Raw genomic sequence first — 27,164 nt, forward strand, 5'->3', positions numbered from 1 at the left:
CATAGAGTAGTGAAGGGGAAAGGGGAGAGAGAGAGGGGGAGAGAGAGGGAGAGCAAGAGCTGAAAGGAACGGGAGAGGGGAGAGAGATAGAGGGTGGAAGTGTACCTTAATGCCGAATTAGTGGTGTTCGCAGAGGCCAGTAATGACAAGCGAGTACGAAAGTTTTACTTGCGAGGTCCCTTGAAGTAAGAGCTGGGTTTTGGCACCATCTGATAGGTAGAGAGCATGTGGGAGGGAGCAGGTGGATGGAGGAAGGCACCGAGGCACAGATGGAATTCTCAGCGGGATACAGATTTATTTCACATGGGGCACCTTTCCCTCGGGGAAGGGAAAGTTGTCGGCGGAGGGAAAGATGTCAGGGAAGGGAAGGGAAGGGAAGGGAAGGGAAGGGAAGGGAAGGGCTTTAGGGTGTGGAAGGGGGGAATGTTTGGGGGAGAAATCAGGGATGGGGAAGCAGATAGGATTAGGGTGTGGAAGTGTTTTCTTTTTCCTCTTAAGATAAGAGGAACTCTGCTTATCTTATCTTTGGAGGTCAGAGGAAAGGCAGGCTGCTTCTCAGCAGAGTTTGTAGGTCCCTGTTGGGGAAGAGGGGAAGCTGCTATTTGGAACCCTAACAGCTTTCATAGTGATTGATGGTGCCAGGCATGTTGTCATGGGAGTAATTAACAAGTCCTACACACCCTGAAAACTACCATAGTGATTGGACTGGCAAAGTGGAAAAATACACAAATTAATGCAATAGTGGCATGAATATTATGAAAATAACTCACCACTTTCTGGTTGGACTTAAGGCCCATACCACAAGACAAAACTTAAGCCTGGAATCAATAATAGGGCCAAGAACCCATGGCTGGGTAGGTCCTAGGCACTAAAGGAGATGGTACTACTATTATTCTGATAAATGAGCATAACATTAAAGTGCCCCTTAAAACTATCTCTATACCAAAACTATCTCTATACCCACAGAAGCTTCTTTATAGAATAGATGACAATTAACACAGACACATAACTTGGTCAAGGTACAGAGAATGAGACTGTAGAGTGTTCAAGGCCTAAATGGAACTTCTTTATTACACCTTTTTGGACTGTCTTGGGACTTCCCGGAGGCCATCTGCCATGCTCCCATGACCCTCAAGCTGCCACAGGAAGCCTACAAGGTGACCCCCACCTGCTGCCCTTGGTCCTTCCCTCTCAGAATTCACAAGGCCTGGAATCCCACTCTTATGACAACAGTCCACACTCACCTTGGCTCTTCCACTCAGAATTTACCAGAGCCCCCCTTGCCATCTTCTTGTGACCTTCCAGCCATACAGGACTCCCTGTAAGTGTCCCCCACTCCTGCTCCTCTCTTTGTTTCTCCTAAGGCCAGGTAGGAGTGCACATAGCCTTCATGTGGGTCAAAAAGTCATATAAAAATATACAACGTGTGGCATTACTACATGAACATGAACGTTACGAGCACCTCAACAAACAGTTTAACTCTTAAGAGTAGAGCCATACTCAGAAGACACTCCCTCCCTTAGATATCTCTGGGAACCGTTTGTCTCCTGGAACTGTGTTGATGGAACTCTCTTGTTGGAACTCTCACTCTGACATTATTTCCAGAATATATCCCTACCCATAATTTTATTTAAAATGGTTTCTCCAACTTCAATTGAGAAGTACAAGCTTGGTTCCACACTAATACTAACAGAGCATTTGGCCTTTTCATCCCTAGTTCTAGACCATCTTATTCACCCAAGGTCACGGCCCCTCCCAATCTTTACTGTGTGCAATGTAAATGGTGCACTAACTTTCAGAGCTTTGATATGTTAATTTTCAAGCATACCCACATTCATTCCTTATCTTTCGGGTGGAGTACCAAATTGAGGTGGTCAAGCAAATGAGATCAGATGTTCAACTCCCAAGAACACATACATGGTTTAGCTGGGGTTAATTAAACATCATTAGTCCAAATTAGGTCTACTTATAAAAGTCATTCCCACAATAACCAATAACCTTTCACTAGATACTCAAGTCTAATTGCAAAAACACAAGTAATATGAAAAAACAGAACATGTCTCCTTCCAAAAGTCATAAATCCCAAGGACAACAACTTATATGAAAATTAAGACACAGACTACAAAAGTACAATTATAAATTTGTTCAAAGAGTTCAAGAATTCAAAGAAGACATGAATAAGCATCTTACTGAACTTAAGGAGGTCAGGAATAAAATGACTGAAGTTCAAGAAAACACAAGGAGTATATTGAAATAAGGAAAATAATTCAGAGTATGAAAATAGAATTTAATACAGAAATATTGAAAAAACACCAAACTGAATTGAAGATGAAAAGGAATGATTCAATAAGTCAAATAAAATCTCAGTGTCTCCCCAACAACAAAAAGCATTATGCAAAAGATAGAATACTATGGTTGAATACAAGGCAAAGAAATCAGAATATTTAATCATAGAAAATGAGGATTTTTTAATAAAATCACATGAATAGAATATACAGGATTTTTAGTACCCTATGAAAAGGCCAAATCTATTGACTACGGGCATAGGAGAAGACTCTCAGGTCAAATATATAGAAAATATTTTCAATAGAATTTGTAGTAGAAATTCCCCAAATCTAAGGAAAGAGATACTGATCAATGTTCAAAAGGAACACAGAGCACAAAATTGACAGGACCAGAAAAGCAACAAACTCCAACGCCATATTATAGTTAAAATGCTAAAAATATAAAACATAGAAAGGGTATTGAAAGCTACAATAGAGAAAGTGCAAGTCCATGCTCATCAGAGCATCAGATGATGTCTCAGTGAAAATATTAAAAGCCAAAAGAACTTTGAGTAAATGTAGTTCAAGTTCAGAAAGAATACAGACTACTTCAGCTCAGCAATATTATCGATCATAATTGAAAGAAAAAGAAAAGTTCCCACAATAAAAGCAGCCTAAATGAATTTATAATCACCAAATGAGGCATTAAAAAACAATGGAAGGAATATTTCAGACTAAGAGAAGGATTAGGATATCCGAGACTCTACAGGGGAAAACAGTGATGCTAGGATAGCTGTTATGTAACAAAATGACAGTAATTGGTACAAATCTTTCAATAATAGCTCTGAATATTAATGGCCTCAGTTCTCCAATCAAAAGACACAGGCTAACCCATTGGATTGGAAAACTGTTTCCACTTTTTGTGGTCTGTAAGAAACATACCTAACCTCCAAAGACAGGTACTACTTACAATGAAAGGATAGAAAAATATTCCAAGGAAGTGGTATCAGGAAATTAGGAAGCATCATTATTCTAATATCCAACAAAATAAACTTTAAGCCAAAAATAATTAGAAGAGATAAAGTCAGTTCATTCTGACCAAGGGAACAATGCACTAAAGCCTTTACAATTCTTAACATTTATACATTAAACTGATTTCATAAAACAAATATGAACAGACACTAAAGAAAAGATTAACCCAAACATAGTAATAGTAGGTGACTTCAAGCACAACTCACTTCAAGGGCCAGGGCATTCAGACAAAAAATAAATAAATATCATCATAGCACAGTTGAACTTAACAGACTCTACAGACTATTTTACCCAAACATCACAGAAGCCACATTCTCAGCAATTTGTGTGACTTACTCCAAACAAATCACGTATTAGGACACAAGGAAAGACAATGTTCAGAATAACTGAAATAACCATCCGCATTGTCTGACTGCAAAACTAAAACTCAGCATCAAGAAAAACTACAAAGGGGCTGGAGAGATGGCTCAGCAGTTAAGAGCACTGGCTTCTCTTTTCAAGAACCCAGGTTCAGTTCCCAACACCCACCTGTCAGCTAACAACTAGCTATAACTCTAGTTCCAGGAATCTGATGCCCACCTCTGGCCCTGCAGCTTTGCATCCACATGGTGCACTTACATACACACAAGCAAAACACTCATAAAATAAAAACATAAATATTTTTTAAATGGAAAACTACATAAAAAATGCAAACCTGTGAAGATTAAAGAACACATTATTGAATGAATCAAAAAGGAAATAAAAAAATTCCTACAATGAATGATAATTAAAACACAACATACCAAAACCTATGCAAAATAAAAACAGACCGAAGAGGGAAATTAATAGCTCTATGTGCCTACCTTATAAAATCAGAGCGATATCAAATAAAACTCAGTGTCTTAAGGAACATCACTGGATCAACAAGATCAAAACAAATCCAAAATTAGTAGATGGAAAGGAGTAAGATCAGAGCAGAAATTAATGAAATAGAAATGAAAATAAAACTAAAACTAATGACTGAAATGAAGAGTTGTTTACTTGAAAAGATAACTGAGATTGACAAACCCCGAGCTAAAGTAACCAAAAGAAAGAGATGAAAAGGGAGATATTATAACATTTACCAATGAACTGCAGAAACGCATAACCTCATATCATAAAAATCTGCACTCCTCCAAATTGGAAAATCTAAATGAAATAGATGAATTTCTTAATTCACATGACCTATCAAAGATAAAAGATGAGATAAATATACTCAAGCATATAGTAAGCAACAGAACTGAAGCAGCAATAAAAATTATCTCCCAGCTAACAGAATCCCCATTGGCTTCATTGACTTCATTGACTTACTCTATCAGACCTTTAAAGAACTTGAACCAACGCTTCTAAAATTATTTCATAAAATAGGAAGGAGAAGAATGCTTCCAAACTCTTTCTGTGAGGCAAGCATTACACTGGTAGTAAAACCAGACACAATAAAAAAGAAAAAAAAATTAAGGCCAACATTCTGAATTAACACATGCAAAAATTCTCAATAAAATACATGCAAATTGAATCCAAGAACGCATAAAAAGATCATCCAACATGACCAAACTGTTTTCTTTCTAGAGATACAGGGATGGTTCAACATGCATAAATCAATAAAAATAATTTATAACAAAAATGACCTCAAAGACAGAAATCATCTAATCGTCTCAATAGATGCAAAAAAATGCATTTGATAAAGTCCAGAGAGCATATCTCAGTATAATAAAGGCTATATACTGCAAATCTATAGCCAACATCATCTTAAATGGAGAAAAACTTTAAGGACTTTCACTAAAATTAGAAACAGGATAATAAGAATGTGCATTCTTGTCACTCCTCTTCAATCTAGTACTTCAAGTTCTAGCTAGAACAATAAAACAATAGAAGGAAATAACAGGGATGGAAGTGAAAGGATAGAAGCCCCTATAAAGCTGAATCAAAATTCAGCAAACAAGAAAAATCCTGCTGGAGGTACCATACCTCATTTCAAATTATACTACAGAGTCATAGAAATAGGAACAACGTGGTACTCACAAAAACAGACATGAAGGTCAGTAAAGGAAGACAGAGTGTGGGTTCATGCAACTTTGGCCACCTGGTTGTATACAGTGATTACAAATATACACAAATGAGAAAAGAGCATCTTCAAAAAACGGTGATGGGAAAACTGGATGTCTAAACATATAATAATTAAACTGGATCCTCATCTCTCACCATGACCAAAGTTCAACTCCAAATTGGTCAGGGACCTCAACATAAAACCTGAAACTCTGAAATCATTTAGGAAAAGTTAAGGAATATTCTACAAGACCTAGAAATAGGCAAGGTCTTATAGGATTCTGGTCACTCAGGAAAGCCAACAACTGATAAATAGGACCTCATGAAATTAAATAGCTCCTTATAGGAAAGGAAATGATCAATAGAATGAGGAGACAGCTCACAGAATGGGAGAAAATATTTGTTAGCAGTGCATTAGCTAGAGGTTTAATATCTAGAATGTAAAAAGAACTTAAAAATGAAGCACTAAGTAAACAAGATACCAAATCAAAAAAAAAAAAAAAAAAAAAAAAAAAAAAAAAAAAAAAAAGGGCCATGCAGCTGTGCAGAACTTCTCTGAAACTTCTCAAAAGAAGAAATCCAGATAGCTAATAAACTGCTTTAAAAGTTTTCAATATCCTTAACTATTGGAGAAATGCAAATTAAAATTATTCTGAGAGTCAACCTCACTCCAGTTGGATAAGCTGCCATCAGATAATGAAATATCAACAAAAAGCCAGTGAGGATGTGGGACAAAACTCTTGGTAGGAATGTAAACTGGTGCAGCCATTGTGGAAATCAGAGTGGAGTTTCTTCAAAAAGCTATTACTAGAACTATCTTATAATCAAGCATACCACTCCTGTGCATAGACCCAAAGGACTGCATATCCTACCACAGATACTTGCTCAACCATGTTCATTGCTGCTTTATTTACAATAGCTAGTAAATGGAATCAGTGTGGATAATGAAATGAAATGAATGAATAATGGATAGTGAAATGTGGTACATAGCCAAAGTGGAATTTCATTGTGCTGTTAAGAAAAATGGAAATTTTGAACTTTACAGATAAATGGATGGAGCTGGAAAAATTACAGTGAGTGAGGTAACCTAAACCCAGAAAGACAAATGCTACATATTTTTCTCTCATATGTGGATGCAAGTACCAAATTTTTAGATTTCTTTGTCTAATTTGGAAGACCTATAGAAACCAGGAAAGTAGAAAAGGACCATTGGGATGGGGGATGCCTTAAGGGAGGGTGAACAGGGCAGCATAAGTGGTTTGAAAATAGAGGAGAATGCTGAGAGGAAAGTTTAAATAGAAATACAGTGGGAGGAGGAGTTGTTGAGGGAAGGGTTAGGCTAAATGAAGGATGTCTGACAAAGCCATATGGAAACCTACTGTGTTGTGAGCCAACCCCCCGCCCCCAAATTAAGTTAGAAGGAAGACATACTGCAGGATAATGCTGCTTCTAAAGCCATGGGTTCATAAACAAACCCCAGTGCCGAGTATGGAAGACCTCTTTATGAGCTGTTCACCAGCTAAGTCCTAGAGACAAACAAAACAATACACACTCTTACCACTCGTCTTTGTAGCCCACCAGAATGAGTTGATAAGACCCTGGTGCCAAAGACACCACAAACCACAATTGCAAGATACCAGAGAAATCAAGTAGAAACTGAACTGGAAGCCTCCTCCTCTCTGACTTTCACAGTGCTGAAATGTGCTATTCAGACTGCCAGGAGAGAAAAGGCATCAGTACTCCTATCCAGCTGTGAACCCTACAAACCACAATACCAACCTGCCAGGCAAGATAGGCTTACTGGTGTGATAGTGACACAGCTATTACAGTGGTAATCAATCATGCTCTGATTAGATACGATGCCCACTCGACAAGACGGAATTCCTGTCTGGTAACATAAGCCATGTGAAAAATTTGTATCTGAGGAGGTTTTAGGCCCCAGAGGGAAATACACTACTATTGTTTAGCTAAATTGTCATGGTGCCAAGCTCTGCTCTAAATATTTATGTTTATACCCATAGACAACTGCTACAGCCTTAATCAGAGAAGCTTCTCTTTGCAATGAACAGCAGTGAACACAAAGACTCATGGCTGCCCAAGATCTTTAGAATAAATGCTGATTGAACAGCCATCATTATACCACAGCCTTAAACAGCACAATTATACTACCCTCAACAGCACAATTATATTACCCTTTCTACTGTCCTCTCTAAGGCTCTGGGAACATCACAGAAGAAGGGATAAAAAAGAATGTAAGAGCCATAAGATAGGGAGACGGGCTGCAAACTGTGATCTTTATAGTATAACATAGCCAATGCAATTGTGAACTCATAGCAACTGAGCCTGGCTGTGATGGAACTGCACAGGATGGTGCCTGTCAACAGTCAATCACAGACTAGGGAGGAGCTCAAGGGGCCCTATTTCTCCCCACTGAACTGTTGATTACTGATGGATTCTCGAGGAAGGGAAGACATTGTCTTCAGTTACAAACCCACTAATGAGCTGCTAGGATCTTGTGGATAGTGCCAAACTCATGATTGCACAGAAGACCCTGGCTCAGCTCAGCAAGTCACAAAACAAAACAAAGACATGAATGATGGAAAGGGATTTGAAGAGGTAAATGAAGAAGTAATTTATTTTTATTTTATGTGTTTTGTCTGCATGTATCTTAGTGTACCACATGTGTACAGTGCCAAAGGTCCGAAGAGGGCATTGGATCTCCTGGAACTGGAGTTACAGACCATTGTGAACTACCATGTGGGTGCTGAGAACCAAACCCCAGTCATTTGCAGGAGCAGCCAGTGCTCTTAACTCCTGAGCCATCTGTCCAGTCCCCTGCCTTACCATAACTCCAGTTCCAAGGGATCCGACAGCCTCTTCTGTCCTCCGTGGGCATTGCACGGCATGGATGCACTTACTTACATGCAGGAAATACATGCATACACATAAAAAATAAAAATAATAAATAAAAGGAACTAACCTTCTTGGATGTTTAACAGACATACTTTGAGGCCTGTACTAATCTGGTCAGAGGGTCTTAATTTGCTTGAGTTTTAATCAAGATTATTGTTAAGAAATTCAAAGAAAAAGAAATATGAGACAGAAGTTAATGTCACAAATGATGGTACAAAGATGCAGCATGCAACTTAATGAAGTCTCAAAATAAATTACAGAGAGAAAATAACGTTGGAATAAATGATATCACAGCCACAAGGTATTCCTCTACAGCTTAAAAAATCATTGTCAAATCTTGGAAGTAATATCAAAATAAAATAAAAAACTCAAGCAAATACTGCCTGACTATATAGTAGCAAAATTACAGATTTGTAAAAGTAAAGATGTAAGGAGCTGTTGAATGTTCAGACACGGACTTAGCATTGTCTGTCTCTTGAAAGAAAACAATTGTCAATATAGAATTCTATAACAAAACCATTAGCTTGTTTGTAGATAATGAGTCCCTACATAAAAAAAGATTGTACAGTCAAATCCTTAACATTATAATTATTGTTCTTGTTACTTTCTACTGCTGCAATAAAAACCTTGAGCAAAACCAACTTGGGGAGGAAAGGTTTTATTTTATCTTATATTTCCCAAGTCACAGTTCATCACTGAGGAAAGACAATGCTAGAACTCAGAGCAGGAACCTGGAGTACAGACCGTGGAAAAACATTGGTTACTGGCTTGCTCCCCTGGCCTGTGCTCAGTCTGCTTTCTTATACAATGCAGGATCCCCTGCCCAAGAATGGCACCTCCCACATTGGGCTTGGCCCTACCACATTACCCAAAAATCGAGAAAATACCCTACTGACATGGTCACAGGTTAGTCCAATGGAGACAGTTCCTCAGTTGAGTTTCCCGCTACCCAGGTATATCAAGTTGACAACCGAAGCTATCCAGCAGTAATATTAAAATAATCAAAATGTCTCGTAATTGCACATATATAATGTTATTATCAGTGAAGCATACTTTATGAAAATATCATGGGGACCTACAGCCACATTGTAAGTGCTTGGGAGCATGCCCAGCACTAAGCATCAGTGCCTTAATGGAAAAAAGAAAAATTAAAGAAAAATTAAAGAAGTAATAAGTAAGTGGAAATAAATGTTATGTTCTTGGGTAGGAAGGATCAAAATTGAAATGAGTTAATTATTCCAAAAATGAACTAAAATTTCATTGCAATTCAATTGAAATCCCAGCAGGAGATTTTATGGAGCTCAATAAATTTATTTTAAATTTATTTAGATATAGTCTAAATTTATAAGTAAAATTAAAGAGGCCCAGGATATCAAAAGCAATCTTTAGAGAAAGAAGCTGAGAGATTTCTTTGAGCAGATGTCAAGGCCTACTATGTTGTAATAATTAAGGCAGTGAGCAATTGGTGAGAGAGAACAAAATTCAGCAGGGGGAGAATGCAGATAGCCCAGAAGGAAGTCTCCTTTCTCTGCTCTCTTTCACTCTCTCCATTTCTGTTCTACCCCTCTCTCTTTACACACACACACACATATGCACATATACACACATGTACACACATTCGCATATACACTCATAGACATATATACACAGACACAGATATACACACTTACACATACACACATGCATGTGCATGCATTCACATATACACACATAGACACATATGGATATTCACAAACACACACATACAGATATATACACATGTGCACATATAAGTGAACATGTATGAGAAAATGGAATTATAAGAGAGAAGAAATTATAGTTCATGTAAATAATTTGCATAGGAAAAATACAATAAAATCTCTGTCTGAAAACACTCAAGAAATACTTTTAGATATATTAGAACATGAAGGTGACTTACACGCTTCTAAAATGTTTGTAAAGCAGAGTATTAGAATAGAAACCACATACAATGAAAAACACAGCAAATGGGTGAATCTCAAAAGAATGATATTGAACAAAAGCGGTAGATTAGATTCAATGTTATTACATTTATACAAAATCCATATAATGCAAAACTATTTTTATGGATACATAAATATTTTTACGGATGCAAATTTTTTATTTATTTATTTGTTTTTGTACCCACTTTCCAGATAGCACCCTCCCATAGACTCCCTCCCCTGACTAGAGCCCTTATACTCTGATATCCCTGCTACTGTCTGCTGTGTCGTCGGCACCCCCAGCCATTCCCTGCCACTTGCCCTTCTGGTGAATCTAGTCAGCCTATCTAGAGGTCTTTGTTTTAGGAGGGTCAGCTGTTCCTCATCTAGCAGCAGTCAGTTGTCAATATTCCTTTAGATAAGATTGGGGTCTGCTGTTCATGTTCCCAGTTCTATGCTGGGTTACTATCTGGGAGTCCCTTGGGCCACCCTGACCAACAACTCAAAAGAAGGTATCTCCTATCTGGCATTGTTGTTTGTTATGTAGCCTTTAGATATGCATATGGACTCTTAAAAAATTATATTGGCTCCTTTAATCTTTGGTTATACTTTACTTTTGGGTGTTTAAGGCCATACAGTTGGTCCAGATAAACCGATTTATTTTTACTCTTAAGGTCGATGATTTACACAAAATATGATTGAGTGATAATCCCTCATGTCAGGAGAGGGGTATAGTACCTGGGAGACAAACTCAAATATTCCTCTTTCAATGTACGGTCTGAGCATATGGCACTTATAATGCCTTCATGGTTTGTGTGTATAGTTTAATAAAATGTTAATTTTATTAGCATGAAATGGTTTTAAAAATATTTTGCTATTTTTATTTTATATGTATGAGTATATTGTCTGCATGTATGTAAGTACACCCATGTTGTGCAATGCCTACAGAGGTCGAAGAGCGCTTCAGATCCCCTGGAACTGGAGTAACAGATGGTTGTTAGATGCCATATGGGTGCTGGGAATTGAACCCAGGTTCTCTGCAAGAGCATCCAATGCTCTTTACTGCTGAGCCACCTCTCCAGCCACATGAAGTATTTTTGAATATAATTGTATGAATGAATTTTCTGGGAATGCATTCTGCTGCAAATAGAATCTTACAATTAAAGTTAATCTTGTTTTTTGAGATTATTTAAAACAATCTCAGGTTGTTTATAATGTAAGCAATATTACTGTCTTGGGTTCCTCTTTTAACTTAAATATATAGCTTTAATCCCTCATGACCCTGCCTTGCCCCAACCAAGAATAACATGTGTGTGTGAGAGAGTATATATTGTTAAAATAGTGCAGAAAGCAGTCAATATGCTGGAAGCAAAGCATTATTCAGTTTATGTTACAAACAGCAAGTGAGGTCAGCCTGACGGTATCTGTTTGTGGTTGTGTGTTCTGTTCCAGTTCAGTGGGGTTCATAAAGGAAAAAAAAATCCTCTTTTCCTTCTGATGCTGGCTGTACTGTTTCATTAACAACAGAACAAGGCCTTCCTTGGTTTAAGGAAACAGTTTCCTTGGTTAGGAAACTCAAAAGGAACAAGTTCTCAGAACAGATAAGCCTCACTCCTGGTTTTAACCTATACCAAGGGGTCAGTCTGTCTTTGTTCAGGCACTGCCATAAAGCTTAAATAAAAACAGCCTGACTCTTAGCATTCACCCTAGCCAAAAGTAGACCTGAGCTTCCAAGAACTTATTTCAGAACTTTCTTAGAACTGTGCTCCTGAAAAAGTGCCCACTCTTTCGCTGTAACAGTGTATTCAGCATGAAATGAGGAAGTGAAAGTCGGTTGGACCCTTCGAACCTTTATTTTTTCAAAGAAGAATTTTTCCATTTCTGATCCCTAGACCTAGACCAGCACACACAAACATAGATATTATCAATTTAATTTCATGTATTGTTTGCAACATAAATGAGATAATCTTATCTTCTTTGTTTCAAACAAGTACCTTCATTGGTTTCTTGAAATACACACACACATTCATGCATTGTTTTGGGGTCAAGGACAAGGAAGGATTAAGCAGAATCAAAGCTATATGCTTTAGGTTCCAAGAGATCAAGGCTCAGTGAGCTTGGTTAAGATTAACTCTTTGATTGCAAAGTTAGGTGAAAATCAACTGTCTAGAGTATGTAAAAGTCATTCCCACAATGTGGCATCTTTCTGACACATACAGTCTCAAAAAATACCTCCTCTCAATCAGCCACCTAAGTAATACCTTGTCCCCTTACTCATTATCACTTGCAATTATGTATTCAGTTTTGTTTTTCCATGTTCAGTGTCTAAGATCCTTGTTTCTGTGTTCTTTAAGAACTGAAATTATGTTTGTTTTATTGACTACTGTGAGGCTCAAAAACAATCTAGTATATGAAGTCATGTATGTCTGAACTTTAAGGTCCTGAAAGGCCCTTCTGTCAGTGTAGATGAGTTTATCAATAATGCAATGGGAAGCTGTGTTAAATAAAATTAACCAAGATGAGCATGGAACATAAGTTTTTACTACCTACCAATTTTACTTGTATTGGTAGTTGTTACTGAAGGGTCACATCTTATTATTTAATTTTACCATCCAAATATGCTGTCTGAGCTAGTTTATTTCTTTCAAATTTATTTAACTAGAATCAAAAATCATGTTTATATTGTTCTTTCTTCCTGTTTATGCATAAAAGTTTAGGATGTTTTCCCAGTACTCAGATACTGGTTGTATCAAAAAGAACTGGGGGAATGGCTCAGTGGATAAAGTGCCTGATTTAAAAGCACCAGGACCTGAGTTCCAGTACCAGGACCCATGAAAATCTGTAACCTAAGGACTTCAGGAGAGCAAAGACCAGCAGTCCTGGGGACTTGGTGATCAACCAAATTAGCAGAATGGGTGAGCTTCAGTTTCAGTGGTAGATTCTGTCTCAAAAAATAAGATGGAGATCAGAAAAGGAAGACCTTCACATAGGGGCAGGCAACCCCCACCCCCCAACGTGCATATGCATACACCACACACACACACACACACACACACACACACACACACACAATCAAAATAAGGAAATCTAGCTGGGCTGGGGGTTACTTTAGTTTTCACAGTAGATAAGAAAATTTCACAAAATTTGGAACAGAGGTTGAAAGTAAGGCACTCATTTCCTATTCTCATATATAATCACAAGTACTTTGAGGAGATGTCTTCACACTGGAAACACAGTAATATGTGAATTCTCATATTATGGGAATTTCTCATTTAAAAAAACAAACAAATGAGAGATTATAATGACATTAAATGAAATTCTGTATTTGAAAAGTGGGCCAGGGCACAAGGTGCAGGAATTAGTTTAATGAATTTCAATCAACATTTAAAAGATTTTATTATTATTTTTATTTTATGTGTAAGAATGTATTGCCGGCATGCATGTTAAGTGCACCCATGTCATGCAGTGCCCACTGAGGGCAGAAGAGGGCACTGAATGCCCTGGAATTGGATCTATGGACAGTTGTTAGCTCCCATGTGGGTACTGGGATTCAAACTTGGATCGTCTGCCAGTTCGGCCAATGCTCTTAACCACTGAACCATCTCTCAAGTCCCTCAATCAACATTTTTGAATGAAAAAAAAAGAGAATAAGAAGTGCCAAATACAAGCAAATAATTTGCAAAACTTTATATATATATATGTATGTATATGATTTTTATCAAGTCTATCTTATCATTGTGAGTGATGTGTAATACCAAAGGAGGGCCAATGGAGGGTGTGATGACTAGTTTCTACTGTCAACTTGACACAATCTGGGAAGAGGGAACCTCAATTAAAGAATGTCCTCAGGGACTGGAGAGATGGCTCAGCTGTTAAGAGCACTGGCTACTCTTGCAGAAGACCCAGGGTCAATTCCTAGCACCTACATGGCAGCTAACAGTTGTCCTTAACTCCAGTTCCAGGGATTTGACACCCTGTTCTGACTTCCATGGGCATTGCATAACATGGGTGCACTTGTACACGTACAGGCAATACAAACATCACATAAAATGAAAATGATAAATATTTCTTTTTTAAAAAAGGAATTTCCTCAGGGGCTAGAGAAATGGCTCAGCGATTAAGAACACTGGCTTTTCTTACCAAAGACCCAGGTTCCAATCCCAACACCCACAAGGCAGCTAACAACTGTCCGTAACTCCAGTTCCAGGGGATCTGATGGCCTCTTCTGTCCTCCACAGGTATTGTATGACACAGATGCACTTACATGCAGGCAATACATGCATACACATAAAATAAAAATAAATAAAACATTAAAAAAAGAATTTCCTCAATGAGATTAGCCATTGGCTATGTTTGTGAGAAATTGTCTTTACTGATGATTACTATGGGAGGGCCCAGCCTGCTGTGGGCCTTGGCATCACTGAGCAGGTGATCCTGGGCTGAATAAGAAATCTACCTGAATGTGAGCCAGTGATCAAGTGAATAAACAGCATTCCTCCATAATTTCTGCTTCAAGCCTTGCCTGAGGTCCTGCCTTGACTTCCTTCAATGATGGATTATGACTATGACCTGGAAGTATAAGTCAAATGAACCCTATTCTTCCCGAGTTGCTTTTGGTCAGAAATGTCTCATCAAACTAGAACAGAGGGTCTGTAGAGATTGCTCAGAAGTTAAGAGTGAGTACTGTCCTTGCAAAGCACTGGAGTTCAGTTCCCTGTACTCACATCAGGTGGCTCACAATCGCCTGTGACTTCAGCTCTAGGGAATCTGACAGCCATTTCTGGATTCTGAAGGCACTTGCACTCATGTGAACATACACTCACACGCATACACACATGTACACAAAATGAAAATTAAAATAAGATAAAGCCAATGGAGATTGTAAGAAATTATTTATTGAAAATGGAAAGATTACATTTTTTCCCAAGAACTTAAAATGTGACACAGTGCCTGAGAATCACTGGAATATGTCATCTGTACACATAAATAATGGTTTTTCTGATTAAATATATGTGTCTATATATTACAGTAAAAAAATTTAACAACCACCACCTTAGAAAATGTGCTTTCTTTTCTGGAATTGAATGGAACATCATATGATCATACATATACCAGATAGTTCTTAAAGAAAAACTCTTTGGTAAATTAAAACTAAAGTGATGTTTTCAATACTGATAGAAGCAGTCCACACACATTATGAAGTTGACAGCTCAATTACAAATTAAACAAACAGAAAACCCTTCCATGACCATGAAACATGACAACTCAACAAAACTGTGAACCTACAGGTTGGGCCCATGTCAACTTTGACTCCCCAATCTCTAAGAAGCTGGATCGCTAGGGATATATATTCCCTTGTAGACTAGACATTTTTAAAGCTCTCAAGTGCTTTTCTAAATATATACAACTCTTACCAGTTACATGTAATCAATTTTGAAATACTTTTTAATAACCAAAACTGAATAGTAGTAAAATAACTATAGCAGCTTTCGTTGAGGTTTGCTTGAGTTATTCTAGAAAATATTGCTGGTTTTTGTTTCTGCAGAGTCAAGTACAGAAGTGAGCAGCTTGATGAACTTGTAAACATCATGGAAAGAATTATAGAGAGGAACCGGAGCCACGCGGATGCCGTCTGGCTCTCGCTTGTCACACTAGAGAGAAAAAATAAAGCTGTCACATTAGCAGTACCCACACACTGAAATCCTACATTCAAGACACAATTCCATAGAACATTCATTCTGACTTCTTCAAAACAGTACATGAGCAATTTTTGACATTTTAAGCAAAATACGATGTTTCAGTTGTTTGAACTTTGCACTTAATAATACTGACAGTACTACTGGTCTCCGATGTGAACATTCAAATGAAGTTTCTGAAGTCCACTAGTAGTTATCTTTGAAAAACACTGGATTTATCACATACAGAGCTTTCCTGAAGACTGCCCTGGGAGGACCCTCACTGAGATGTGTAGTTTTAGAAGCTACTCTTAATTTAATTTTCTAATCACCAGCCAAACAGACAGGAGCAGTCTATAGGTCCTGGAACTGCTGGCAGGTTCGGAAGTAAGACCTAGCCCAGCTATCAGCATAGTTGTCTTTAAAAAATGCCCATCATAGGCCAGACAATGTAGTCTACATGTATACTGTCCTGTTTAATTCCCGTAAGACTCTTTGAGATATTCTTAAACTAAAAATACAGATGAGAAGCCTCAAGCCAGTGATCATAGAGTCCCTGAATGCACACAGCTGGAAGGGCTGGCTGTGCTGCTACTCTAACCTGTGCCCTGGGGCTGGGTAACCTCACTAAAGCTATGAGGACGACATGAGTCGTCACACACAGTCACTGGAAATACACACACACTGGCCACTTCCCAGAAATTGCTTAGGTGATACTTATCAATTTTCTCCAAGGGCCACATAGGCACAGGGTTTAAAAAAAGGAAAATTATTCCTTGTCATGCTGCCATTCCTGAGATGTGCCACCATATCTTTTGTGACTAAAGTGACAGAATAAGAGTAACTTAGTTCAATCAACCAAGCAAAGTTGATTTATTTATGTCTTTCAATAAAGTATGTTCTTTAATACTGTAACTTAAGTAAATACACATTTTAGTTTTCACAAGTCAAAGTAATGAACTAGGGAAAATGTGTCCTTACTAATTATGATGAAGAAATATTTTCCCTCTAGCTATTCTGAAAAATAGTGAATAAGTTAGATAAGACTGTTTCTCATAATCAAGACTTATGGTTTCTTCCCTTTGATCAGAAATGACAGAGGACATCTGTGGCTTTTAGTTAGCAAAGTGCTGAGTGCTAACGTGGCATTCAATTTTTCCTGACTTACGAACATGAAATTTACATGCCCAGAGTAAACTAAGGAACCAAGGTTCATCCCCAATCTGGAGCCCAAAGGGAAAACCTGGCAGTAACATAAGACGTACACTTACAACGACTCCTCTTTTTTCTAGTTCTTCAAAAACACTTGTCTTGGAAATAGAAAAGCTTAGTGTCAGCTGGCAGCCCCGGTCCTCTACACCGGATGGAGTAATTATGTTCACAATTGGTCTTTTGGTGTCTATGTTTTCTTTGCTGTAGTAATGTTTGATCATGTATTCCAGATAACCAGTTAACAAAATGGATTTTCTCCTCAGTGCTCTCATAGTTGCTTGCTTAAAGATCTGCAGATTGGGAGACATCAGGTTAGCAGTGGCTATTGGTTGACAAGGGTGCAAAAATTAAGTGTAAGTCAGTCTCCTATAAAAAAGGAAATTCCCCGTTTTGATCAATTCAATAAACATCCTATTTTAGAAAGCCTTCTTTTTTTTTTAGTAAAGCATGTTTTTTTAATTGATTTGCCATAAAACATTGAAGGCAAAGTTTCCGTGACAGAAAATATATGCAAATGTCATTTAAAGAATATTTGCAAAGTAAGAAAACCAGCTTAAGTCTATGCTCCTCCAGTTACTTGAAATTAGCACAGTATAATCACCAAGTTACACAAGGTAGGTAATGCATTAAATATCATGAAATTTTATCTTCTCTTCTAAAACCATTTGATAAAACCACAAGTAAAAAGTCTTTCTTTCTACTGCTATCTGTAGCCTGAACTAAAGGAAACGAATAAGTGTGAGTGTGGAAGGAAGGGCACAATGTCGTCTCTACTGTCTTACTGATTCTACATTTCTCCCATTCAATAGCTTTTTTTAAGGTTAAATTATGAGGCTTATTTTTCGCAGACAAGGAAGCAAATACTGTTATAATATATTTATAATTCCTGCAGAATTTAGCCATTTCTCCCTCCCTTCTTCCCTGTACTTCCCCGACTCCCTGCTCCCTCTCATCCATCTTTTTTTTTTCTTACTAAACTCTAGCACTAGTGTAAAATATTGCCATTTGCTGCCTGATGTGCCTATTAGGATGAGTGACAAGGACCCATAATAACTGATAGTGAAATGTTAGGGGTCAGAACAAGCATGCTTTTCTGTTATTTCATAAGGTCAAAGAGAGTTTAAAAATATATTCTCCATATAAGAACTGAAGGAACTGTAAACAGCAGGATGTCATTTAATGTCCCATTTTCTGTATCATGAGAAAAAATATCAAAAACAAAAATAGGTGATTTCATTCAGTGATATCTAGATTTTTATCAGGGTAGGAATCAGCTTTTTCTATATCCACACAACATGTGTGAGAAGGCATTCTAATAGGATTAGAATTAATATATGTGGATTTTTCTGAATCTACAGTACATAAAGCTATGAATTTGTTTATGGCGAGGACTCTTTGAGGCCAGTAGGTGTACTATAATGACTATAGTCAGAGACAGTCCCGGGCAGAGGGTAGCTGCAGGCAGAGGCTGGTGTGTTTGTTTGGGGGAAGTACTTAAGACCTGGGTACAGACAGTATAGCAACAGGACTCAAAGTCCGAGGTGTGTGGAATTTGGTAGGATGCTTTTCTTCATTTCCTGTGCAAAGCAGGATGCTGGCAGACTGGAGCAATGACTCTGGAAAGCTACCATGTATTAGATCAGCACATCCTCAGAGGGCAGGAGCTGAGGCAAGGCAGTGCCCAAAAGCAGTTTGGCTGGTAAGATTTGGAACAAACATTAGTCCAAGTTTATCTCTTGAAACTCTTACAAGAGCAATAAGACAAGAGAAGGAAATTAAAGGAGCAATAATTGGAAAAAAAAAGATCAAATTATCTCTTTTTGCAGATGATATATTATATCTAAGAGATAACGAAACTTCTACCAGAAAACTAGAAATTATTAGCACATTCAGTAAACTGGCAAATTACAAAATTAATATACAAAAGTCCATAGCCTTTCTATATACCAATAACAAACAATCAGAGAAAGAGTATATGGAAACGTTCCCCTTCACAGTAGCTGCAAAAACAAATCTTGGAATAAACCTGACCAAAGACATTAAAGACCTCTACAATGAAAATTTTAAATTGTTAAAGAGATTGAGGAAGACATCAGAAAATGGAAGGACCTCTCATACTCATGGATTGGAAAAATTAATATTGTGAAAATGACCATGCTACCAAAAGTCATTTATAGATTCAATGCAGTGCCAATCAAAATCCCCTTGACATTTTTCACAGAATTGGAAAAAAGTCCTAAGATTCATATGGAAGCACAAAAGACCTCGGACAGCCAAAACAACCCTGAGCACTAAAGTGGTTTTTTAAAAGATGAGACATTTGTTCTTTTTAAAATATTTTATTGTGGGCTGGAGAGATGGCTCAGTGGTTAAGAACACTGAATGCTCTTGCAAAAGACCCAGGTTCGAATCCCAGCACCCACATGGCAGCTAACAACTGTCCATAACTCCAGTTCCAGGGAATCTGACAGCTTCTTCTGTGCTCCGCCGGCATTGCACTACACAGATGCACTTACCTACACACAGGCAATACATGCATACATGTAAAAAATAATAAATGAAATATTTTAAAATTATTTATTTATTATTTATTTATGTGTCTGAGTATTATGCCTACATGTGTGTAAGTGCACCTGTATCATGCAATGCCCAAGGGGGTCAGAAGAGGACATTGGGTTCCCTGGAACTAGAGTTACTATGTAATGTTATTCTCTAGCAAGAAAATAAATATAATTTCCCACTTTACAACCACGATGAGAGTGGCTGTGGTCTTTTTTAGTTATTTTCTTGTTGCTGTGACCAAACACTTGATAAGAAGCAAGCTAAGAGGAGAATGGTTTGTTTGTTTACAGTTTAAGAAGAGATTCAGAATCAGACTGCACACAGGAAGTGGGGCTGCCTATAGAATTTCAAAGATCTAAGGGTGGTTTTAATTTGCATTTCTTTGATTACTAACAATGTTGAGCACATTTTGAGATGCTTCTTAGCCATCTTTATTTCTTCCTTTGAAAACTCACTGTTTAGATCTTTAGGCCATCTTTTAATTGGGTCATTTCATTTCTCGATTCCTTGTTTTTCGAGTTCTTTACATTTTCTGAATGTTAAACCTCTGTCAGATGTGTCACTGGTGAAGATTTTTTTCCCATTCTGTGGGTTTTCTCTTCATTTTTTTGATTGTTTCTTTTGCTATACAGAAGCTTTTTAGTTTAATGAGGTCCCACTTGTTGATTGCTGACCTTGATTCCTGAGCAACTTCTGTTGCCCCTTGTAACCCACTTCCTCCAGTAAATTCTACCTCCTATAGTTTTCTGAACTTTCCAAAACAGCTTCAACAGCTGGAAGTCAAGTGTTCAAACACAGGAGCCTATGAGACACAGTTCACATTTAAATCACACCATGGTCTGAGATCAATTCACACTTGTGGTGGTTTGAATGAGAATGTTCCCCCATTTGGACATTTTGTCCCCAGTTTCTGGAGGTCTTAGAAAGTGTGGCCATGTTGGAAGAAGCATGTCACTGGGGTTGGACTTAGAGAGTTTTTAAGCCTGGCTGAAATTCCAGTCACTCTCTGTTTCCTGTGCCTTCTTCAAGATGCCTCTACTGCTGCTCCAGCCACTCACTGCCACCATGCTTCCCCACTATGATGAACTCTGGTTCCTCTGGAACCATAATTTCAAATAAACTCTACCTTTTAAAATTTACCTTGGTCACAGTGTTTTCTCACAGAATGGAAAAATAGCTAATACAACATTCAAACCGCAGTATGGTCTGAGATCCTTCTAATCTGAAGTGACACATTGGAGTGGCTCAGTGGTGGAATGCCTGCCTAACAACATGTACAAGGTCTCAGGTTTGATCTTCATCAGGGCAAAGAAAATTAAGAAGGGCTAATAGGATTTAGCAGAGACATAAAACAGGTGTCTTTCTCTTTTGCTTCTTTTTACTTCATGTTTTCAATAATCAGAAAAAATAATTTTAATTAGGAAAAATTGAAAATTACAGTTTAAAATAATTTCAGCATTTAATGGAATTCTCAGAAACTTTCACACTGGCTTCTTTTTTGTTGTTGTTTTTGTTGTTGTTGTTGTTTGTTTGTTTTTCTACTGTGGAAAATGAACACAAAGCTCTCTTTTCTCTTAAATTCTTTTTGCTTCTCTTTCTTTTCTTTCTTTTTTATTTGTGACAGGACCTCACTATGCAGTCCTGGCTTGCCTGAACTCTCTATGTAGACCACCATCTCCTCAAACTCACAGAGATCCATTTGCTTGTGATCCTGAGTTCTGTGAAAAAAGCGTGCCCCGCTATACCCCACCTCCCCTAAACTGGTAAACTTAGATACCAATGCCTTATGAAGCAGCACCTTGTATCTGCCTTTGCTGTAGTCTTGGGTTTCTGACTTGCCATGCAGTCTACCTGAATTCTTAGCTTGCATTTTTGAAGCAATTAATACCATCATGAATTTGTATATGTAGCAGATGTACAAATTGTCTACCTATTGCTATATAAAAATATGAACTTTAAAAATAAAATACATAGAAAATGCAAATAAGCAATTGGAAGACTGCAGAAATTCCTGAGATTATCTGCTGTATCTTCATTATGAAAATGAGACAAATTCTTGAAGAGTTTTGCTTCGGTGAATCATCCTCAGCATCCAGTGTGGAATGGCGTGCTGGTTCCTTCCTAGACAAGGGCTCCTCCTGTTGATCCATTGTGCTTTAAATGACTGTGTAAATGATTAACATCCAACAACAGAAAGAAAATGATAATTTGAAACTGATGATAATTACTTTTGATAATATGAATTGAGTACATGTAGTTGCAAAGAAACCCTCATTAATATTTTCTAAGAATTATTTCCTTGAAAATCTATATTTATATTCATGTCCAGTTGATGGCTTAAAAATATTTTTATATTGTGTGTCTATGGTGGGGGAGGATATGAGTGCTATGGGGCACATGTGGCAGTCAGAGGACAACTTAATGAAGTCAGTTCACGTGGGTTCCCTGGATCCAATTCAGGAGGGCATGTTTGTGCAGCAAGTGCTTTACCTACTGAGTCATCTCACTGACCCTGTCCAATTAATTTTTAAGTGTAGAATCCTCTAGTTTTTTAAACAATATTTTGATTGAATTTTTGAGAATGTCATACAATGTATTCTGATCATAGTCAAACCTCCTTCCCCATCTACATCTCCTTATAACCACCACCTTCCCCCACCTGATTTCACGTTCTCTGTTATTATTATTTTTATTTTTAAGGCTTATCGAGCCTAATTTGTGTCTCCAAACACATAGAATATATATTTTCAAAGGAAGGTAAACAAGACAAACAGTTTATTCAATCATTTATTCCTTTCACTTAAACATCCCCAACTTTTCTCCAAGTGATTAAACAAGGTAAGGTCCCTTCCCTTTTTCTTCTTCCTTTATCCTTTCTCTCTCCTTTTTTGGCTTTCCTCCTCTTTCCCTTCCTCCAATGTGTTTAACTCACTGCCACATACTCACATGGCAAGTTCAAAAGTACCTGGAAATTAGGATAATAGAATATCGGAAATGTATATTACTTTGTAATTCAAAATTTTTATAATTTATAATGTGGAGGGAGATTTCTGAAGATTTCTTTAATCAGCACAAAGCTTAACTAAAGCTCACTCTGGTCAGACCATAGCCTTGGCAGTCAATAGCTGCAGTAGGAGGCTCCAGAAAAACACTTCAGAGACAGAAAGAAGCTACAGAGAAATGTATGTCCTGCTTCTTATGGCTCTTAAGGTTCTATTGATGGGCTTAAGCCTAGATATCAAAGGGAAGAAAGAATAAGTCAGTCCTCAGAGTCTGAGAATGAAAGCGCCATGTAAGTGACTCACACAGCCTGGTAGGAAGCCAGTGATAGGATAAACAAGAATCTGCCTCCCTTCTGTGCAGACAGTTTACTAAAATAGGGAGGGAGAAGGCTGGATATGGGCTGTACCCTGGGCTATATAAGTCAGACCCTCTCTTGAGAAGGAAACAATTTTAAAAATCTTAGAGATGTAAGTAAAGAAACCAGAAGAAATGATGTTAAGTACTAGTTCCTCCTAAGGCACAGCTTGCTTGCTTTCCTGTTACAAGCCAGCAAAGGAAAGCAAACTTTCTGTTTTAAAATCCTTAAATAAAATGTTTCTCCAGTGGATATGATAGGAATTCAAATTTTATTAGACAAGTTACTGAGTAGACTTTTCTTCCAAAAAGCTTAAAAGAATATAGATAGTCCTAGGAGAAGAAATATTGTCACTATATCTATTTTCTATTAACACGTGAAAACAACACATGCGCCATCTAGTGGTCAAGATGAGTGGGTGATTTCTGAACTAGGGAGAGAATGAAAAGGAGGGTTAGTTATGCAGAAACAGGAACGTGGCAGTGCCAGCCAGTGGCTAGAATGAGAAGTGGCTGGATTGTGTATTCTGAAGAGATTTCAGAAGTCACTCAACAACATAATTCCCTAAAATAACATGAACTAGATGATTTTAGAAAACAGAGAATCAAATTCAAATTTTTATTTGAGTAGATATAAAACTGGTGTAAAGAGATGGGTTTATTTCTTTAAACACATTTTATTCACATATATTCAATTAATATTTGAATTAATATTAATTCCACGATTTTAATTATTTGATGTGTAATAATTATATGTAACATATAGTTACTTGAATGAAGTTAGACTATCACATAGTATCAAAGATACAGTGGTTTGTTCTCTAGATTGTTCATGCATCTATATTTATTTTTGTATGTATATGTATCTACAAGTGTAACCGGTATGAATTAATTTAAAGGAAAGTACTAAAAGATTATACTAGAAATTATGCTTGGGTACAATGGCACAGACTCAGTGAAACACATATCAACCCTGGTTGACGAGGCCACCTTGGATGTGGTCTGCTTTACTCGCAGTTACCTTCTGAGTTTAGTCTCCTATGACTTTTTCGCTGGACTTTTTGCTGTTTTCTTGGCTCACGGAACTAGAAATCATAGTAATGACTGACACTTAGCATGTTCACAATAAATATAGGTTACTTGAGTGGATTAACTTAGAATTCAAACATAATTCTAAGGATTTCTAGGAAGACTGAGAGAAGATTAACCCACTCAAATCCACACAGATTTTCAGCAGGACAACAGACATGTCTCCTCACATCAGTTCCAGTTGGTGTTTGCTACGAGCCTACAATGCCAAGCATTGTGCTGGTGGGAAAAATAAACACAAGGTCACAATCACCACACAGTCACTGTCCCAATAAGAAAAGGCTGCCTTCTGTCCAATGTTTATGCATATTTATGATCTTCCTGATTCGCAGAGATCTTCTAGGACCTGTTACAACCAGGTATGGAACAGAACGAGGTCAGGGTGTGGGAAGACAAAAGCCCAAACTTCTTACCTCTAAACTAGCATGCAAGGAACAGACCAACAGAATGGGAGGATTGGAAATTCGGAATCCGTTGACCCCAGGAATTAACTGCAGTTCTGAAAAGTTAATATGATGTCATTATTTAGAATATACTTTAAAGAGGGATATAAACTATAAAGAAGCAAAGACTCAAAGAGTAAGCATCGTAAAGTATTTTTTCCTAGGTGGGATTCCTGAATTAAGAAACCTAACAGAATGAAAACTCTGGCACATTTCTCCCCAGTGGCAACTCCCCAAAGGAGCTCTACCTTGTCAATCATCGACTTGACACTAGAACCTTACACAGAAGATAAAAATGTCTAAACCCTACACTCTGCCTTCCTGTTCCCAAGTCAGTGTTTCTTCCTGATGCCATGAGAGAGAACATCAAGACCTGATGGCATGTGATTGTCAGCCAAAGGCAGAAGGATGAGAGAAGAAAAAAAATCAGCGAAGGTGATTTTTAGTGCCAGGCCAAAGGATTATTTTTAAAGTGCTGCAAGATGTCACTTGGTTTGCAGTTTTGAATTTGACTTAGCCTTAACCAAACACTGCAATGAGTACTATTCATATTAAATATGTGGAACAGAGCAACGACATGAGAGATAGATCTTACATGATCACAAAACTATTAAGCAGCAAAGTGGGATTGACACCATCTCTCAGTGCGGCTTTGAGCACTAATTCCCTCCTGTCTTTACTGCCTTATGTTTTGGGTGTCTCCAACCCATGGGATCTGACCAAGACACAGGAACCCCAGGCTACATCTCATTTCCTTTAATCTCTCTTCAAAGGAATAGACTTAAAATGATGCTGAAATCTATAAACACTTAGGCTTACACACTGAAATGTCACTTTTTATTTTTGGAAATCACAGTGACATTTTCAAAGTGCATTCTCCAAGGGGCATGTATATTACATGTAATACAAAGATAGATGGAAATTATAATGAAGATAAAAATAAAATCACATGAAATAAAACTGAATATACTTACTGTTATCCATTTTAAATCTGGTATTGAGTTCATGGCCGAACCATCCCACTAACCTAAGATAGAAGACAGCAGTAGGGATTTTTTGGTCTGCAATACAACTTCTATTAATTTAGGAAGTTGTGGCCAGCATATTAAAATAAATTGTGGTGTAAGTTATCACACACTAAGCAGATAAATACTACACAATAAGATATGACATTGCTATGTAAAACACTATCCAAAATAAGTTAAAAAAAGTTTGTCCACCTTATTTATTTATTTCATTTTAGTACAGTAAAAATACCTAGAGCAACACATTATATTTTCTCTTTTTAGTATTTTATTTATTATTTTTAATTTATGTGTACGAGTGTACTGCCTGCATGTATGTGAGTGCACCCATGTCATGCAATGCTGTGGAGGTCAGAAGAGGGCTTCAGATTCCCCTGGAACTCGAGTTAAGGAAGGTTCGTAGCTGCCACGTGGGTGCTGGAAATCGAACCCGGGTCCTCTGCAAGAGCAGTCAGTACTCTTAACTGCTGAGCCATCTCTCTAGCCCCCATATTTTTTCCTATTTAAAATAAGTATTTCAAATAAAATGTTTAAAATATTTTTAATCCTTAAAATTATTAAAAGCAATAATCCACATTTGTTTTAAAATTGAAAATAAAGCTTAAAGGTTTAAGTGGCCAACCATTGACACACTATTTCTATAATAGAACCTCTAAATAGAAATGGTACCTATAAGACTCAGTATAATTGTTGAGAATATTTGAATAATTTCCTAAACTTATAACTTTGGTTTGAATTTGATTTGCACTGATGAATATGCCAATGAGCCATAGGTAAAATATAGAATATACAGAAAAAATGTATGTGTCTCTCTTAAAAAGAAAGACAAAAAAACAATTTAGAGAAAAAATTAAAATGAGAAAAAAATGATGTTCCTAATCACTAATTCTCTGAAAACAGTGGGAATTTTTATAACTAAAAAAAATTTTATGTGTGTATGAGTGTTTTGTCTGAATGTAAGTGTACCAATGCTTGCAATGCCTCTGGAGACCTGTAGAGGGCATCAGATTCCCTGGAACTGGAGAGACAGATGGCTGTTAAACACCATGTGGCTGTCACAAACTGAACCTGGGTCCTCTGCAACAGCAGCCAGTGCTCTTAATGCTGAACCATCTCTCCAACCCTATAAAGAGAGTTGTTGTTGTTGTTTTTGTTTTGGGCGGGTTTTGTTTTGTTTTGTTTTTTGTTTTTGAGTGATTAATCTTGCCAACTTGAGTAGATTAAGTGATCATGAGGATATTAGTAATCATACCTCTTAGAGCTGTGCCTCAGAGGTTTTTTTCAGAACATCAGTCATTAGGGCTCTGGCCTAATCAGCGATCTATTCCATTGATGGGTTGACACTTTGAGCACCAGGTAGAACTGGAAGGTAGGGCCTAGTGGAGGAAGTAGGCCACTGAAGGCATATCCTGTCACCCTTTTCTTTACATCCTGGCTGCCCTGAAGGGAGCAGCTCTGTCCCACCAGCCTTTCCTCCATGATGCTCTGTCTCACCACAGGCCCAGGAACAATGGAGTCAGCTGACCATGGATGAATACCTCTGAGATTGTGATCCAAGATACATCTTCTCTCAGTTACACTGTTCCTC

General features: G+C 37.5%; 1 protein-coding gene across 5 annotated transcripts in view; it reads right to left on the reverse strand.

The window, feature by feature from the left end:
• Positions 1 to 15,088: 15,088 nt before the first annotated feature.
• Positions 15,089 to 27,164, reverse strand: part of Kynu (kynureninase) — a 150,828-nt gene continuing 138,752 nt past the window's right edge. For 2 of the 5 annotated variants that reach the window (XM_029559706.1, XM_029559708.1), the window contains 4 exons: positions 25,526 to 25,578; positions 24,522 to 24,607; positions 17,154 to 17,390; positions 15,089 to 15,864 (listed from right to left, as the gene is read on the reverse strand). In XM_029559706.1, the coding sequence (XP_029415566.1) occupies positions 15,727 to 15,864; positions 17,154 to 17,390; positions 24,522 to 24,607; positions 25,526 to 25,578 (514 nt within the window). In that variant the 3' untranslated portion in view covers positions 15,089 to 15,726. Of the gene's footprint in view, positions 15,865 to 17,153; positions 17,391 to 24,521; positions 24,608 to 25,525; positions 25,579 to 27,164 lie in introns of those variants that run through there. The other 3 variants (XR_003848110.1, XR_003848109.1, XM_029559707.1) reach the window with 2 other exon arrangements.

This window comes from Nannospalax galili, unplaced genomic scaffold (genome assembly GCF_000622305.1).
Source record: "Nannospalax galili isolate Female #2095 unplaced genomic scaffold, S.galili_v1.0 scaffold87, whole genome shotgun sequence".
Taxonomy (NCBI): domain Eukaryota; kingdom Metazoa; phylum Chordata; class Mammalia; order Rodentia; family Spalacidae; genus Nannospalax; species Nannospalax galili.